Genomic DNA, 18,753 nt, shown 5'->3' with positions numbered 1-18,753 from the left:
CCCGCGCCCGGTGGCACCGCCCATGCCTCACCTCCATGGCCCGCTTCACCTCCCGCCTGCCCCCGCAATAGCGGGAGCATCGGGAATCCTCCTCCACCAGCTTACGACACCGCCTTTCTCACCTCCCCCACTCCGCCTCTGGCTCAGATGTTCCCCCTCAATCCCGCTCGCACTCCGCAGAGCCCACAAGCGTGGGTCCCCTTCTCTCCCAAGGACATCCAAATGCTCCGCAACGCGATAAAAGAGGATGGCCTTGCCAGCCCTCATGCCCAAGACCTTCTCGAGCGTATGGCCATCCCTCGCTGCATCCCTTACGACTGGATCTCTCTAGCCCGAGCGGTTCTCTCCCCCGGGCAATTCATTGACTGGCGAGCCCATCTCGGTGTCCTGATCGACAATCAGATTGCCGACAATGCTCGTCAGGGTGTGCATTACCCTGCAAACGCATTTCTCGGGTTCGGCCCTTACGGCGATCCCAGCGCCTACACTGCCACCCCGCCTGGGTTTTTCATCCAGCTCCGTGACTGTGTTTTTCGAGCCTTCCGTTCGTGCGTCGCGGCCGCCCCAGAGCCCCTCGTGAAGCTTTTCCAAAAACCCGAGGAGCCGTTTAATGAGTTCGTAGCTCGTGTGCAGGCCGCTGCAGAGAGGCGAGTCGTCGGCAATGCAGCCCGCGAGTCCTTCGTTAAGGACATCCTGCAGGAGGGGGCTAACCCAGCTTGCAAAGCCATCATTCGTCCCCTTCGTGACAAGCCGCTCCAAGACTGGGTCCTCGCATGCTCCGGAGTTTCTGGGCAAGCATCTGCGCTTGCAGCGGCTATTGTCGCGGCAGTCCAAACAACCAACACCTGCTTCCGCTGCGGCGAATTGGGCCACTTCGCTCGGGAGTGCCCCAACCTTCCGGCTCCGCCGCAACCCGTAGTCCAGCCTATGGTGCCACCACCGCGCCCTGTTCCTGCCGCCCGGCCGCCCTCCACCCCCTGCCCGCGCTGTGGAAAAGGGTATCATTGGGCTCGCGATTGCCGTGTTCCGAGACAGCCTTTAAACGGGCAGCGGGGCAAGCCTCAGCCCCGCCACCAAGAGGCTCCAATCGCCCCGCGCCAGCCCCGCCCGTAGGCATCCACTGGTCCGTTCCCATGTCGCCCGCTTCGCAGCCGCGCCTCACCATCAAGGTAATGGAAAGTGGATGGACGGCCTTCTTGACACCGGCGCCGAAATCTCCTGCATCCCACTCTCCCAAGCTCGTGACTTCCCACTCACAGCCGGACCCGTCATCGTAGGCGCCACAGGCCAGTCCTCCTCGCAACAGGCGGCTGAAGATCTTGCCTGGCATGACACCGATGGACGGTCAGGGTTCTTCCGTCCCCTGGTTCTCAGGGATATCAAGCAAGTCCTTTGGGGGCGCGACATTCTTCACCAGTCAGGCGCCGTTCTTTTTACTTCGCAGCCATCGCTGCCCCCCCAATAGTTTTGGCCGTTGCTCGCCTTCGACCTCCAGCACCCGTTCCTCTGCAATGGGACACAGAGGAACCCATTTGGGTAGAGCAATGGCCTATGACTGCCCCGAAACTAGCTATTCTTCAGGACCTCGTGGAAGAGCAGCTCCGTGCTGGCCATGTTGAGCCCTCCACCAGTCCATACAATACTCCCATTTTTTTCATCATCAAAAAATCTGGCAAGCCACGCCTCCTCCACGACCTGCGAGAGGTTAACAAGCACATCAAACCCATGGGCTCTCCTCAGCCCGGCATGCCTCACCCGTCAGCCTTTCCGCGAGATTGGTATGTGGCAGTCCTCGACATCAAGGACTGCTTCTTCTCTATCCCCCTGCATCCGGATGACCGCCCACGGTTCGCCTTTACTGTTCCCCAGCCCAACCACCACCGGCCTGCCAAACGGTATCAGTGGAAAGTCCTCCCCCAAGGCATGAAGAACAGCCCTGCCATCTGCCAGCTATTTGTGGCTACTGCTATTGAGCCCTTAACCTCCGAGGCCACTATCGTGCATTACATGGATGACATCCTTGTAGCCCATCCGAGCGAGCCAAAACTACAAGCTATAGTTGCCAGTCTTCTCTCCAATCTGAAAGATATCGGTCTTCAGATCAACATAGAGAAAGCCGTTTTCCACCCACCGTTTCAATTCTTGGGCTTTGAAATCTCGGAAACGGTCACGCCCATGGCGCCGCTTATAAACGTCCCCAAAACCATGACGCTCCATGATCTCCAACAGCTTTGTGGCCAGCTCAACTGGCTGCGCCCGTCGCTGCCAGTCACCACACATCAGCTGCAGCCTCTGTTCCAGCTCCTTCAGACCACTGGCCCACCATCACAGGCACCCACAAAGAGGGTCACCCTGTCGTATGAAGCAGAGTGCGCCCTGAGCTGTGTCAACTCTGCCCTAATGGACTGCTTGCTCCAGCGAATAGACCCAGACAAGCCATTCGCAGGACTTGTCCTTCCCACCCGTGGGACCCCCACTGGCCTCATCTGGCAGGACGGTCCACTCCTGTGGGTCCATTTAGCCAAAAGCAAGCTTCGCAAAATCACCCCCCAATCCGTCCTGTTCGCGCAGCTCACCATCGCCCTTGTTGAGCGCTCCACCCACCATTACGGGCGTCATCCAGATGTCATCATTTGGCCCCTTACAACTCAGCAGGTCACTCACTTGCTAAAGGACTCCATAGATATGCAGGCACTGTTCCTCCTATTCTCCGGCCCATTCGATAATCACTTCCCCCAGCACCGCCTCATACAAGGCCTCAGCACGCTCCCCGTCGCAGCTCCTGACCATTTCCCGTTCCCGTCCTCCAAGCCACTCCCCAACGCCGCCATCGCCTTCACTGACGCCTCCAAGCACTGCCTTGCTATAGTCCTCTACAAGCCCAACTCCACACAACCCCTCTGCCACACCCGCCGACATAGCAGCTCTGTCCAAGTGGCCGAATTGAAAGCCGTCACTCTGGCTCTCCAATACCTCCAGGACCAGCCAGTAAATATCTTCACGGACAGTCTCTACTGCCTGCAGGTCTCTCGTATCCTTGCCTTTGCGGCCTTCCTGCCGCCTGCTAGCATCGGCAACCGGGACATCAACCTGGCCTTAGCTGACCTTCAACTCCTCTTAGAGAGGCGGCGACAACCCTGGTTCATTGCCCATGTTAGGAGCCACTCAGGCCTCCCAGGCCCCTTGGCTCACGGCAACCATCTCGCTGACCAGGTCGCCCAAGGTGCTTCCATCAATGCCCTCAGCCCCGCAGCTGCCGTAGGAGACATTATCAACCAGGCAAAGACCTTGCACGCGCGCTTCCATCTTGGTGCGCCCGCCCTCCATCGACTCCTCCCAGAACTTCCCATCGAGACATGCAAACATCTGGTGCCTGCGTGCCGCTCCTGCGCACCTTTGCTGCCCCTGGGGCCACTCCAGCCCCAGGGTGTCAACCCGCGCGGATTGCGGCCCAACTCTAGATGGCAATTAGATGTCACACATGTCGCTTCCTTTGGCCGATGGAAGTTCCTTCATGTTGCCATCGATACGTTTTCGCACCTCTGCTACGCCGTCGCCCTCCCGGGAGAGTCTGCCAAGTATGCCACTCAAGCGCTCCGGGAAGCCATCCTCTTCATGGGAGTCCCTTGGGACATAAAGACAGATAATGGCCCCGCCTACCGCAGCGCCGCCTTTGCCGAGTTTGTGAAGCTCTACAACATCACCCACCACTTCGGCATCGCATACAACCCGCAAGGCCAAGGACTTGTTGAAAGAATTCACCAAACCCTCAAGATCCTCGTCCAGAAGACTAGAGACTCAACCTCGTCTCACCCCGCGTGAAACAGTCACGCAGGTGCTCATCCAGCACAACCTGATGACCTTTGACTCTGAGGGGCTTTCGCCCGTCCACAAGCACTGGGGGCCCTCTTACCGGCCCACTCCGGCCCCTCTCGTCCTCTGGCGCGACCCGCTCACTAGCAAGTGGACCGGACCAGCGCCCCTTCTCACCCAAGGGCGAGGATTTGCCTGCGTCTTCCCGGAATCTGCACCCCAGCCTGTCTGGATCCCTGCTCGTCTTGTTAAGCCCTTCACTCCACACGGCCCTGCCGACCTTCCACCTCCCGACCCCCTTCCCCCTGATGATTGCCCCCTGCCATAATGATGGCCCCTCTCCGCACCTCACCCCCCCCCCGTGAGGTTTTTCTCCTCTTGTCATTGCAGATGACGCCTCCAGTCGCCCAGTCGAGCCCGCCTGAGTCTGCCCCTCCTGCGCCATCACCCGCAGGGACCACGCCAGCTCTCTCCCGCCGCGAGCGACGTCGACGTCGTCTTCTTGTCCGCCGCTTGAGCCGTCTCTCCCTCGAAGATGCCTCCATCGAGCAGCAAATTCTCCAGCTTCTCCGTCGTGCTCGCGCCTCCCCTGCCCCGCGCCCTCCTACCACCCCCCCCTCCTACACCTTCTCATCATTATGCTCTCCTTAGCCTCCTCAGCCCAGGCCACGCCCCTTTGGGCCGCCCTTCTTCAACCGCCTGGTTTCCTCTTTCTCTCCCCTCACTCCCCCACCTTCCCCACCATGTACTCCCCCAACTGCGACTTCCTCCCAGAAAGCTGCGACCCCCTCGCCCTTCCTGTCTCCTCGTCGTTGCCAAATGTCTCCATCCCTATTTCCCTCGACGCCTTGCAGTTCGTCACCAACCTTTCCCTGTGCGTAAACCCCCGCAATAACTCCTGCCTTTTTCTCACCAACGCCACTCTTCTTGACCTCTCCCCCACCTCCCCCCTCAACGTCAACTCCTCCTTCAACGCCTCCGCTCTCAATATCACAGGTCCCTGGCTTTTCCCCACCAACTCCGCCCCCATGCCCAGTTCCCACCCCGTTCGTTCGACACCCTTACTATTTCCTTTTATGCCCCCCTCCTTCCGAATCCACCCTCACCAACTGCAGCCTCGCAAACCACTGGAACTCTTCCTTCCCTTCCGCCTTTCTGGTGATGCAGCCCCGCGTTGTGTGGCTCCCCGTTGACTCCCCCGACTGGGTTGCCCCCCAGCTGGTAGATCTCCCCCTTTCTCGCCACCCCCGAGATTTTGGCATCACAGCCGCCATTACTGCTGCCGTCCTCGCATCCCTCGCAGCCGCCACCACCGCGGCGGCGGCCCTTGCCGTCTCTTCTGGCGCTGCCTCCGCCGTCATCAACGCATCCACAGCAGCAGCCCTTGCCCTCGGCGACCAAAGCAACATCAACTACCTTCACCACCAAGCCTTATTCAACCTACAGCAGCAAATCGACCTGCTCGCCGCTGACGTTGCCGCCCTCTAAAACATAGCCACCACCACCTGTGATGCCCGTTGGCCCCTCTCTAGCTTCTGCTTAACCCCCCACCCCGTCAACTCGTCGGTGAGCGCCCGCCTTGCACTACGCCAATGGATGTTTTCCTCTTACAACACCTCCTTCCTCAACTACACCCACTCCCTCCAGCAACACATCCTCACCCTCGAATCCATCAAGCCCCCAACCCTCTCAGCTTCCCTCCTTAGAGACGTGCTCCAAAAATTCCTCTCCCTTTTCCAACCCTCCAGCCTCCTCCTCTACGCCTTCCTTTTCCTCCTTCTCCTCCTCCTCCTAGGCCTCGCCTGCTGTATCCGCAAGTCCGTTCGCCAGCACCGAGAGCGGCAAAGGCTCTTGGCCACAGCTGTCCTAGTCCTCTCCCAAAGCCATCCCCTTCCCGAGGAGGCCCGGCACGCCCAGGTGTGGCTCACGGAGGTGGCAGGAGGCGGCCATCGATAGGGCCCATCGTGGTCGCCTCGAGCTGCGGGTACGGGTTCTCTGCCCTCCGCATGGGGAATCGGGCGTTTCAGCCGCCCTCCCCTCTGCTCACGCCCCCCTCGTGCCCCCACGCCCCCTGCCGGTAGCCCCTCCTCGTTCCTTTCTCTCCTATTTCCCCTCCTCTCACCCCCCTCATCTTTCCTCCCTACAAGATGTCAATCCCACAAAACCTGTGCGTTCTTATTTTTGAAAGGGGGAGCAATTGTCCCCTGCTCCCACCCTGCCTTTCGCTTCCTTATACTTTGCCCGCCTGTTCCTCGTAACCTCCCTGTATTATGGCCCTTCTCAGCAGCAGTTTGTGCTGCTGCCTCCCTCTGCCCCTCCTCCCAGCCACTGTTATCTTCCCCCTCCCAGCCGATCGCTCTTCTCCCCGCCTCATTTCAACTGCCCTCATCCCGCATCCGCCCCGGCACAACCTCGGAAACAACCCCCTCTGCCATCAATGGCTTACGTCATAAACCGCAGGTCCGCCCTTGCCTCTGCAGCCAATCCTCAGCTGCCCCGTGGACATGCCCCTCCCACAACCTCCCCGCCTCCATGACACTATAAAACCCCATGTACTTCCCGAATAAAATCAGACCTGCGCATAGACCTCGTCTCCGTGGTTTTTCCTCCATCGAACCGCGCGTCCCCCAAGCCTTGAGCCGCCCGCTGCCGCCCCGGTCCGGCCGTGGCGTAGGCCCGATCCCCGGCAGCGACTCGCCTGCAGCAACCTGCCTGCAGTGCAGCAGCGGAGGCCAAGAGATGGTCTGCATGCACCATGGTCATATTTCCATCAGAAGGCTCTCCACATTTTTAGGGAATTTATATGACATGATAGCAACAGAGGCTCCCTGGACAAACAAGTGGCCTTGTAAGAAAGGGGAGCCTCTAGAGCCAGTGGCTGGTGTCAGCCTGTCCTACAATTGAGCTAACTCAGAACTGCTGAACTATTTTTCTGCTAAGCTTTGTTTCTCATCACCCAACTATCGCAGTTAAAACTAAGCCATTAGGCACTCCTGAGCACCACTACCTCAATGATTTTCCACAGTACTCACAAACTTCTAACATACTATATAAATTAACTATTTTAATCTGGCGTCTTCACTAGCACGTAAGTTCCATAAGGGAAAAGTCTTTTGACTTTTCTTGGTCACTACTGTATATCCCCAGCACTTTAAAACAGTGACTGCCCTAACATGGACCTCAATAAAGGTCCACAGAATGAATGAATGTGGGGATCCATGGAGACGGTTATTGGGGAGAACATAATAACTAATGAAGTGATGAGGAAAGAAATTCTTAGATTTATTCAAGTATGGAGAAATGTGTCCTTTGAGGAGAGTATATTAACTGGGAAGAACGAGCTTTGAAGGGGGAAAGTCTGAGCCAACAAGTCAGATGATATTGAAATTCTGACACACTGGAGTACATTCATAGGAGGGGAGCCAGAATGGTGAGGTATTTGGCAACCACTTACATGAGGAAGAGTTGAATCATTGAAGTAATTTAAAAAAAAAAAAAAAAAGAAACAGTGGGGAAGGGAAGAGAGCATACCAGATGAATGGCTGTCATGGTAGAGAGAGTATGTAGTGTTTTTATTTTGCATACTTCTAGAGAGATGAACTAACTATGGTAAATAGTTATAGTAAGTCAAATTTCTGGGTTGATATAAGAAAAAAAATTAAATTTGCTCAAAAAATAAATTGGGTGCTTTCGGTATTAGTGAACATACAGTCACTTGAGTATTTAAGAAAAGGCTGATGATAACTCCTCAGGAATGTCATAAAATGGTAATGACTCTACCAGGGCTAATTTGGCTGTTAAGTTTGAGGTGCCTAGATACAAGAAATATTCCCCCTACAGTCCTACCTATTGTTCAGACATTAAGTTATATTGAATGAAATGCTTACGGGGTGTGCATGACACAGTGTTTGGTGCAAGTAGATGCTCAGTAAATGCTGAATGCATAAAGCAATGAATGGAAGTGTTAGTGAATGAATGCATGAATGAATCAATGGAAACCTAGCTGAGTCTATACTAAACCTCTTGTGCTTTTGGGAGTAAAGTGAGTCACAGAGTTAAGACCTTCTACTTTATGTGGATTTGGAAGTTGCATATCAGTGGTATATGTCAAGAAAAAAGAGCTCTCAGTATTGATCTTCACAGCTAAGAGCCTGGTTCGATCTTTAGAAAGAAAAAAGTAAATTCTCTGCAATTTAGATATATTTCTGCTTATTTTCTAGGCAAGAGACTACAGAAATGAAGGCTTTGGATCAGTGTTGTCATAGGAGGGCCCTAGAGTCAATTAGAGAACATTATATATATTAACTGAGTTGAGATAAATTTTGAGTTTAGAATATATGGTTATATTAGAAAGGGCAGCATAAAAGTGGAGAAATACTAAGAATTTAAGGGCTGTGATTTGAGCTTTGAAACACTTCTTTTAATGGCTTTGAATATGGTTATCTGAATTTTTAGAATGTACAGCTGCAAGCCACATTTTGAAGCACCCCTGGGTATTGGCTACCAATTTTTAAAGTTACCCTGTTCAGCATAAAAATGCTTTGTAGTAGCAAGTAAAGCTCTTGAAATAAGGAAATAAAAAAAGAGAAACCCCACATGGCATTATGATGAAGATGTACAACTGTGGTTGATCAGTTGCCCAAGAACTATAAATTCTGTGGACCTAAGAAGCATGTTGGGGGAAAAGAACATAAAAATGCCAGCAATACGTTATAACTAACTTAGCCCATGGAATACTGTAGTGTGCATACTGGGAAGGTATAGCTGAATCCCAGGAAATCGAAGAAAGAAACTAAAGTCCCAATGAAAAGGAGGGGGGATTTATGAATATGTTAAAAATTGTCAAATGAGGTTAACGTAACATTTCACGTTGGGATTAGAAGCAGCAGCAGTAATAGCAGGAGCTAAAACATACAGCACTTCCCACGGGCCAGACATTGTTCTAAGTACTGCACAGATGCTAACTCTTTTCAGGCTCCTAGCATGAGTATTAACATTATGAGATACTGCTGGATGGTGAAATAAGTTAAGGAACTGCTTAGTGAAATAAAGCTAACCAAATTTCTTTTGCTCAGGACTTCTCAAAGCCTTTAAAATGCTAATACAAACAATGGTTTTCCTAGAGGAGACTAGATCATATAAGCAGCACTTCTTATATATCTGTTTGAAAAAGGAAACCTTTTCACTGACGTCTTCGCAGGGCTGATGGCTCATGGATACTCCATTGAGGACATTAATCTGATTTGTGCAAAAGGGGGTTGAAAAATGCAGTGTCCTGGTAATCCCCAACTTATTGTATATCATATAGGATTCTTAGGTTCTCTTATTCCATAGAAAATATTTTATACAGTTTTTCAGGTGATGGTCATTCAGGTATTGCTTGGAAGCCTGTGTTGGCTAGGCGTGCTTGCTCTGAGAAGAGAGAGTGCATTTCACTGTAGGGAAGCTACCATCCACGGACAATGTTTCATTGTATTAAGGTAATGTTTCCTTTGTAATTCCCACCCATGGGAATCCTTTGCCTCATAAAATGTTAATTAAGGATAGAAAAACTAGAGAAAAATTAAAAATTAATACTATCAAGTGTAATAAAGAATTTGCCTCAGCCAAAGAGGTCTGGCCTTTGTCCCTGGTTCCTGGTAGGTAACTCTAAAGCCCGGGAATTAACCTTGTAATCGGAGTGTCTTTGTTTTTCTAGGTTGGCCCCTGTGACCACACCTGATGCCTTATACAAAGGAGATGACTGGCATGGGGGCTGGACACACCAGAAAGACGATGAAATGACCTGGGTTTTGAGTCACATGTTGTCAGCCTGACCACAGGGGAGGCAAGGGAAGGAAATCTGGAGGTTGAGTTCAACCATACGGCCAGTGTTTCACTCAACCATGCCAATGTATTGAAGCCTTGGTAAAAACTCTGCACACCAAAACTTGAGTGAGCTTTCCTGATTGGTAATAATCATCCACTACTGTCGCCCTTCGATGCTAAGAACATAATGCATCTCTGAGGACAATGGAAGTTTTGCACTTGGAACCCTCCCAGATGCTGCCCTTTATCTGGTTCTAATTTGCATCCTTTTGTATAATAAAACTGTAATCATAAATACAGTGTTTTCCTGAGTTTTGTGAGCTGTTCTAGCAAATTGTCAAACCTGTGGGAATCTGGGGGGACCCCCAAAATTTATAGCCAGCTGGTCAGAATTGAGGCTTGCCCTAGGGACCCCTGAACTTGCAGCTGGTATCTGAAGTGAGGGCAAGCTTGTAGGGACTGTTCCCTCAGACCTGGCAGTTTGGCAAACTCACTGAACTGAAAGAAGAAAAATTAAAATAAGGATGGAAAAATTTAGTGAAAATGTTTTAATATCATATATATTAAAACATATATTTAAAATTACCATGATAAAATTAGATGATTTCAAAACCAAATGACGAAAGAAAAATTGATGACAAAAGATTGAGGATAAGAGAAGAACATAAAATAAGGGTTGAGAAACAAGGGTGTGTTAAATTAGAAGGGTAAGAAGGTAAAAATTAAATTAAGGGATGTCTGAGGAGTTAGTTTGTAAGAAGGAGATAAATATTATTCCCTATTACCCTGTAATATAACTAATACTAGTGATTAAGGAATGTCCAGAAAGTTTCATGAAGCTTTATTATGTTATATAAAGTTAAATAAATATGAATGATGAAAATTCTACAAGTCCAAATTTTAGCCTAAAACATTGGCTAAAAATAAAGCTTAAGTACTGAATTAAAAGAATAACACAGATACATGGGCGGAAGGAAAAAGAACATACCCAGCCTGGGCTCAGCATCTACTTCTTCCTCCTGGACATCTGTAGGGTTCCAATGAACCAGAAGAATTTCTGCAGTATTTATTACCATGATAAAAGGAATTTGCTGGTCTGTGTTTTGTTTTAAAACCCACCCAAATCTCCATGCTTTTTACCAATTGCAACAACTCTTAGCACCCTAATACCTGCTACATCTCCTATCGGCCATTGACCCTAATGTTAGCTATTCCTTGCAAGGTACTACGTACGTAAAGTTTATTTTAAGAATGAGAAGCAAAGGAGCCTGGTCCCTGGGGCTTCAGTGATCAATAAGCCAGAAGAAATAATGAAACCTATATATACACAATTGCAATTCTCAAATTACCTATATTCCATATGACCTATAAAGTGGAAGTGTTAGTGATTCATAAAACTCTATCTTCAACACAGACAACTCTCCTTGGTGCCACAATCTATTGGGCCTAAAAGCTTGTATAAAACTGAATTTAGTAACTTCTCTAAATCTTTTATAACTCTTCTGTTTTCTGGTCAGTTAATGGTTCCACCATTTACTAGTATCCAAGGTGAGGATTTGGGTATATCATACTTGAACTACTGCTACCTCAACTCCTGCATCCAATGATTCCCACCTCTACTCTGTATTTCAAATTACCAAGTGTCCTTTTCCAGGGTCACCACTCAACTCTTGTCCCAACCATCCTCATCTCTCTCTCATGGACATCTTCAGTAGCTTCCTAACGTATCTCCTCTCTGTGCCTGCCTCCTGCCAAGCCAAGTCCTCACAGAGAAGCTAGTGGTCTTAATGCCAATCAGTTCCTGCCATTTCCTCCTTATAAAGCTGCAACACGGTTCCATTTCATTTATTAGAATCCACTCACAGTGCCCCAAACACACTGACTTCCTTTCGATTCCTTAAACACAGAAATTTCTTTCCAGCTTAAGGGCCTTCACACAAACCAATTCTTTCAGTGTGACACTTCCCTCCTCACCACCATACTCTTGCCCTGCCAGCCCGCACAGATCGTTCATATTTAGCTGAAATGTCAGTTCTTCAAAACGTCCTTCCTGACCCTACAGATTAAATGGGCCCCCATTACACACTTTCATCAGGGCTTCTGCCTCACTTATCAAGACTGTGACTACTTATGTAGCTCTTTGTTTCATCTCTATTCCTATCCAGTAGATTACCTCATTCAATATTCTAATTCCAGCATCTAGCACCAGGACTGGAACATGGTAATACTGAATAAACATCAGTTGAATAAATAAATGAGTAAATGAATATGTAGATACAATGAGGCCACAGGTAAGGAGCAGATGGTTTGAAATGTGACCTACTCAGTAGACAACAGTGCTCTGGACGCCCCCAGATCAATGCACTAAGGTCAATATTCCATTAGACCTACCCAGGCAATGGGCTCATCTCCACATTTTAAAAATGTTTGCACGGAAAGAATTCAGACTTAAAAGAAAAGTAGCAAGAGCAGCACAACAAATTTCCATAAACTTTTCACTCAGACTCCCGAAATGTTAACATTTTACCATGTTTGCTTTAACAATCTATCCACATTTTTTCCTGAACCCTTTGAGAGAAAGTTGCAGATATAATGCCCTGTCCCCATAATTCTTCAGTGTACGTTTTCTAAAAACAAAGATGCTCTCTTCTCTAATACAATCACAATAAAATTATCAAAAGCAGAAAATTACCCCTGGTTGAACTCTTAAGCATTATTACTTAATCTAGAGAATGTATTCAAAACCTGTTAATTGTCCCATGGGTATATATGTGTGCATGTATATGTGTACGTATATATATATATATATGTATCTAATTTTTTTTTCTGTTCTAGGATCCAGTCCAGGATTGTTGTTGCCTTTAGATGTCATGCCTCTTGAATCTCCTTTAATCTGAAAACTTTCCTTAGACTTTGTCTTTCACGACCTTGACATTTTTCAAGAGTACAGGCCACTTATTTTGTAGAATGTCCTTCAGTTTGGGTCTGTCTGATGTTTCCTCATGATCATATTCAAATTATGCATTTTGGGGGCAAGAATACCACCCAAATGATGATGCCTGCTTCTCAGTACATCATATTAGGAGGTCAATGATGTCTATTTGTCCTATTATTGATGTGTTAATGTGATGTCTGCCTATTGGTACTACTGTACCTATATTATTAATAGGTTCTTGTGGGAAGATACTTTGAGATTATGTAAAAATCACGTAGATTAAAAAAAATTTTTTAATTTAGAAAATTAGCCATCTCTACTTGGTGGTCCAACTAATTCTCTATAAGAACTGGGAAAAATGTATAAAGCCTGTTTCTAAATTACAAATAGTGAAACATGCAACTTTTCCTAGGGTAATGGTCCATTAACATTCTACCTCACCTCCTTCACTCATGCATACAATAAAAACACGCAGGATACTCTTTTTAAAAGAACATAGTTAAATATCTAATCCCATTTCCCACTCATTGGATGAGAAAGCTGGTGCTCAGAAAGGTGAAGGAAGTTGCCTGAGGTCAGATGCTATTCAGACCTGAAAAGAATTAAGTGCTCAGCTAGTGCAAGGAAAGCAAAAGAGTCAATTCAGTGCCCTTCAAATAAACAAGCCCTAAAGGTACACCTAAAGCAGTCTAAGGTAGGTTTACTATGTCCATATTTGGAAAGTAATGAGATTCTTACACAGATCTACAGAACAGGGCAGGACACCTTACCGGATGCCAGAGCAGTTTCCAGAGGAAGCGCATCTCACTACTCCCCCTGAGTCCTGACCCCCTTCCGCATCCCCCCTCCTCACTCTCCCCCCCCCCCCCCCCGTCCCCGCTCCCCCCTCTCTCTAATCTTAAATCAAAAGTACAGATAAAGTTCCCATCTCTCTGAGAGACAGCCTAGCCTACAATAGCCTCCTAATCCAGAAATGCTGAGCTCCTTGCCCAGTACTCTGGATTCCTGTTTAATTCTAATAAATATTTTTGCAAGGTATTTTGCATTTGGATGAAGCAGATGAGTCATAATCTATCATATTTTAAAGGTTGAAAATAATTAGTGAGCTTCCCAAGAGCATTCTAACATGGACTAGATTAGAAGTAATCAGTTTCTACAATTCCTTGGGACTTTTCTTTTTCAAGGTGACTATATTATTTAAGAAAATAAATAAATAAATAACAAGTTTCAGGAGTGGGAACTCCATTCTCAACCTAGTTCTGGGCTTCAGCTTGCCTTCTCTGCTTCCTCCAAGAGCTCTAAGAAGTAATGGAGTTATCACTATCCTATTCAATAGGTAGCCCAAGGTAATACTTCCTGATAAAAGTTATTTTTGGATGATATTTTGCAGTATATCCAGATCTATGACCCAGGGATAAGGACAATAAAGTCAGAAGATATCTCTCTACAGAGATATATGGGCAATCTTTCTATGTAGAACATGCTGCATTCCCACCTTATTACTTTCTGGAAGGTAAATCATGCATAAAAATAGAAGCAATGTGTTAATTAAGGGTTAACTCCTAATCCAGATTGGTATAAAATTAGCCAAGACATATATTTTTAAAAGGCACGAGAGTAAAGATAGAAGTTGCTATAAAAACTGAAATACATAATAATTATATTGTACACTTATTCTTCAAATCTTAAAAATTCATGAAAATGGTTGCTGGGTTAGAATAAGAAACAATACTTGTAGTAATAGCAGTGGAAGTAGAAGTGATAGAAGTGGTAGCGGTAGCAGTGGTTGTAGCTGACTCTTCATTGAGTATTTACCATATACTGGCACTGTGCTAAGTGCTTTACATATAGCATCTCATTTCAACCTCAGACCCACCTTAGCAGGCTTCTCTTTTATGGAGAGTCAGCATAAACATCAAGATAGGATGGTAAATTTGATCTAGGATTCTAATCCTGCTGCGTGGTAATGACTGAATAATCTTGAAGAGTCAATCGCTGTGCAACTAATGCTGACTAACTTATACATACTAACGCATAGCATACTAACTCACTTTTCTTACTTCCTTCAAATAACTTTAGGAGTAAGATCTTCCCTGGACTCCCTATATAAAAATATCAAACTCCCCCAATCCACACTTGCTTGAGTCTCCCCATTAAAATGTAAGCACCATCAGGCAGGGACTTCATCTTCTTAATCCTTCTTATCCTGGACCTAAGATCAGTGCCTTATCTGTCTGTGTGAGGTGTTTAATATATTTTTATTGAATGAACAAATGGAAAAATGGACAAATGAAGAAAATCAGATGATAACAAAGATTAAATTTTAAATGGATGATTTTCTTTTTCCTCTCAATTATACGAGGGTTTTTGTGGTGTGACCTAAGTTGCCAGAGTCTCTTAAAAACATAGGATAGGGATGTATGAACTGATGACTTTTTATCTCTTGAAAAATTGCCCAGGAACTAGCACAGATGTTCAAAATCTTCCTATTGACCATGCTTTAAAAATTGGCCTGTAATTCCCTTCACAGTCTACAGATGAGTTTGAGCATTAAATACCTCATTAAACACTAGAGACAAAATTGTAAATTAGACAACTTCATTTATCACTGGACAATATTCTCCGAGTACCGACATGGGCCAGGCACTGAGGGCAAATGCTTGGGAGTATACTGTGCAGTGAAATGTGAAGGGCTGACAACCTTCACATCTAACGTGGAACATCTGCTCTTCTTGCTTGCTCCCCTCTCATGGCTCTCTAGAAATAAGTGAACAACTCAAACAGGATTTTATGCATAACTGGCCTCTTTGGCAACTTTCATTATCTTCTGCTATTGAGAAGGCAAAGAAAAGGCAATCAAAAATCATACCTTTAATGTAGGGAAAATAGTCACAACTTTGGTAGACTTTTAAGAAACATGTAGGAAAACTGGGTTTTTTTTTTTTTTTTTGAGGGCTAACTTTCATTTTTGAATGAGCAAAAATTATGATTTATATGTAATTTGGTTTAAAAACAGGAAAATATATTTTAATGGGTATTTAAACTTTCAACAGAAAGTATGCTCTTACTACTTTTACTATACTAGCTTGGGCATTTGTCACTGATCCCTGTGAGAATTGCTAGAAAGTTATTTGAATTTAAAAAAAACTGTCAGTTGATGTGACAATTTACTTATATTCTAAATGTATGAAATTTTACTGTTTTCAGATCCCTAAGTGTTATCTGTTTCCCTTTCAGTTTCTACTTTGAGAAAAAAAAAAAAAAAAAGTTAAAGTTATGTTATAAAAACCCACACTTTTTTTGGTCAAATACCTCTAAATATTCCAGTTTAAAGATTCTAAGAGTAATGAAATTGTACACATTTCTCTCTCATTTTTATTATTCAAAAAATGATATCAAAATAAGGGAATGAAATCACACTTTTTCACAGCATTTTTCATCTCAATGTTTTCTTTACATTCCTTCAGGAAGATTACACGACATTAAATGGTGAGGGGAAAAAAAAAGATTTTGACTTGAACTCACATTCCAACTAAAATATGCATATGTTCCAGGGCTAATCTTTGTGATTAGTTGTGGCATGGTGGTTATTTGGAAAGAAAGTGTCTAACGTATAATTTTAGTAATGGTTGGCTAATAATTAACCAACAACAGTAAAAACATGCTTTGGTCCTTTCAAAATTCAGAAAGTAATCATTGAAACAGAATCATAAGCAGACTTGAGATAGTAGGATAGATTGGAAAAGATGTATACTAGTCTTGCTTAAATATTACTAACATACCATTATGACCACAAACATTGTGTCCAAGTTAGAAAAGAATTTGGCCAATACAAAAGTCAGGGAAAAGTACAATACTTGCAAATTAATACACCCATTCCTGATGGATTTCTGAACACAAGCATGATTCTTAAGTTGGCACAAAGAAATACGACTAGACATGTTCATAAACCTGTTGATCCATCTGATTCTGCTTAGATCCAGAAAAAAGTTCTTGCTAAATGCATTACCATATTAATAGGTTATATTTCAAAATTTGGATTGAAGATTGTTCAATGTTATTGTGCCTCCAGTCCTTAAGTGACAGCAAATTGTATCTTAAATCACAGTACTTACAGTTGTTGCCTGCTCTATTACCCCTCTGTCCAGCCGTATGTTCTGGCTCCTTGTATGGAAACTGTAGAGTAGTGTCTAAAGTTCTGAACCCCTCTTTAAGAGAATGATGCTTGTAGTACTCCACAAGTTCCTTTCGGGGAAAAAAGATCAAAGATTATTCTTGATAGGATACTTTTGTCCTCAACCATATGAACTCCCAGATGCATAATTATATACATTATAAGGATGATCCGTTTAATGCTAAATTTTCCAGGCGTATATGGAAGAGTAAGTAAATGATAATCTCTCCCTGCTGCGGTGATGGACATGACACTTACCCATAACTCTCTTTGTTGCTGAAGCCATTTATAATGTAGTCACACCCTATTGTATTCATGCATATAGAACATCCTGCTAATCTTCTGTCAGATGTGGTAAATGAAAATAAACCATACTAAACTTCAACTTCAAAGTAGTAATTATTGTTATTATTTACAAAATACTTGCTTTTTAAACACAAATAAAGGGAACAGCTGTTTGCTGAATCTATAGCAATTTCTAGTTTCCTGCATTTTCTTTCAAAATGGCAGAAAAACAAGCTTGGTCCTCAACGTACTTTTCCATGGTAAACCAAAGTTGATAAACCACAAGTGCTACTTGACATTGCATCTGATTTATGATGACGTGTTAGTGCACATCCCAAAGCTCTGTATATCACGTCCTACGCACAGAGGTAAATAATGTGGTTCTTTCCAATTTTCTCCTATAAATAATTTGTCTCAAATACATCCAAACCTGATGGAATAAACACCCATCATCTTTCTGACTAAAATCTCAGGAAATTACTTTTGAGATGTTGGTTTTGTAGATTCTGCACAAATCTGAATCTCTCTTTTAAAAAGTAAATTGAATAGGAATTAACTCATAATGGAAAAAATGCATCTTATCATTAGATGAGTACTCTCTATATAGTTTCACACAAATACCTGAAATGAAAATCAAAGCCAAATCACTTTTAACCTAATTATTCAGTGCTTCTAATATAGCAGTGTTTTTTTTAAGCAAATGTTGTAAAGGCAACTCATTTACTCTAAAAATCACACTGCCAACTCCATTCAGTGGTTATGTACAAGGTTCCCAAATAAATCAATCAGGACAAAAATCACCCCAAAGGAGAACAAAAGAACCATCAATGATTTATTTAATTATTTATGACCAAGCGGAACGTGTTGTGGAATGTATTGTGCTGGGAGTTTCAGGGGTCACAAAGATGATGAAGATAAGGCTCCTGCCTCTAGGAGTTCTCATCACAGAGGGAAAGTGAAGAGTTATGGGAGTTCAAAGTCATGAGAAAGAGTTTGCTTTGAAGAGTTGGATGGGGAGGATGAGAGAATGTTTCATGATGGAGACAGGAAGATTTCCAATAGTCAAGGGGGAAGGATTCTTGGAGGCAGAGCAGCCAGGCTGGAAAAAGATACAACGGAGATAAAGACCAAGTTCAAAAACTAAGAGGAGCAAGCCTTGGCTGAAGCATTCGGTAAAACTAACCGATTTTCCAGTCCCCATCCTTGTAACATGGGGCTAATAAACCATTTCATAGAATGCATAAAGGATACACAAAGTGAACTGTTTAAGTGTCCCGGACATACGGCTAATCACAGCAGCTACGATTATTCCATGCACCACATCCTTCTCAGAGGCACCTCATTTAATCTTTACACCAAAAACTTCATGAGGCAAGGCCTTACCCTCATGGATGCCCACAGCTCGTGAGGTTAAACAACTGGTGCGGCATTGACTAGCTGGTGTATCTGTTTCCGAAGTTTGTTCTCTTAACTACGTCATACTACTAGCATGTGTAAATACACAAAAAGTGGGGTAAGAGGGAAGTAGCATTTGCCAGGTGTCCATGATAAACCAGGAACTTTCTTTCCTTTTTCTTCTTTTTGTTTTTTGATTCCTTCCTTCTTTCCTTGGGCCCACATCATGGAAGTCTTTGATGAAGGTAAAGGAAATGTGGAATCTGACCAAGCTCAAAAAGGAAGAAAAAAACAGAATACTAGAGAGAAATTTCTATCTTCAAAATGGCTTCAATGATCAGAA

At 45.2% G+C, this 18,753-nt stretch overlaps 1 protein-coding gene across 1 annotated transcript in view; it reads right to left on the bottom strand.

The window, feature by feature from the left end:
• The window catches only part of VAV3 (vav guanine nucleotide exchange factor 3), a 362,653-nt gene that overhangs the window by 13,463 nt on the left and 330,437 nt on the right, over positions 1-18,753 (bottom strand). The window contains exon 25 of the mRNA XM_004481228.5: positions 16,672-16,801. Coding sequence (XP_004481285.1) covers positions 16,672-16,801 — 130 coding nt within the window. The remainder of the gene's footprint in view (positions 1-16,671; positions 16,802-18,753) is intronic.

The sequence above is a fragment of the Dasypus novemcinctus genome, chromosome 9 (genome assembly GCF_030445035.2).
Source record: "Dasypus novemcinctus isolate mDasNov1 chromosome 9, mDasNov1.1.hap2, whole genome shotgun sequence".
In the NCBI taxonomy this organism is placed as follows: Eukaryota; Metazoa; Chordata; class Mammalia; order Cingulata; family Dasypodidae; genus Dasypus; species Dasypus novemcinctus.
Note: the sequence above shows the minus strand (reverse complement) of the source record. Positions and strands in the feature narration are given on the sequence as shown.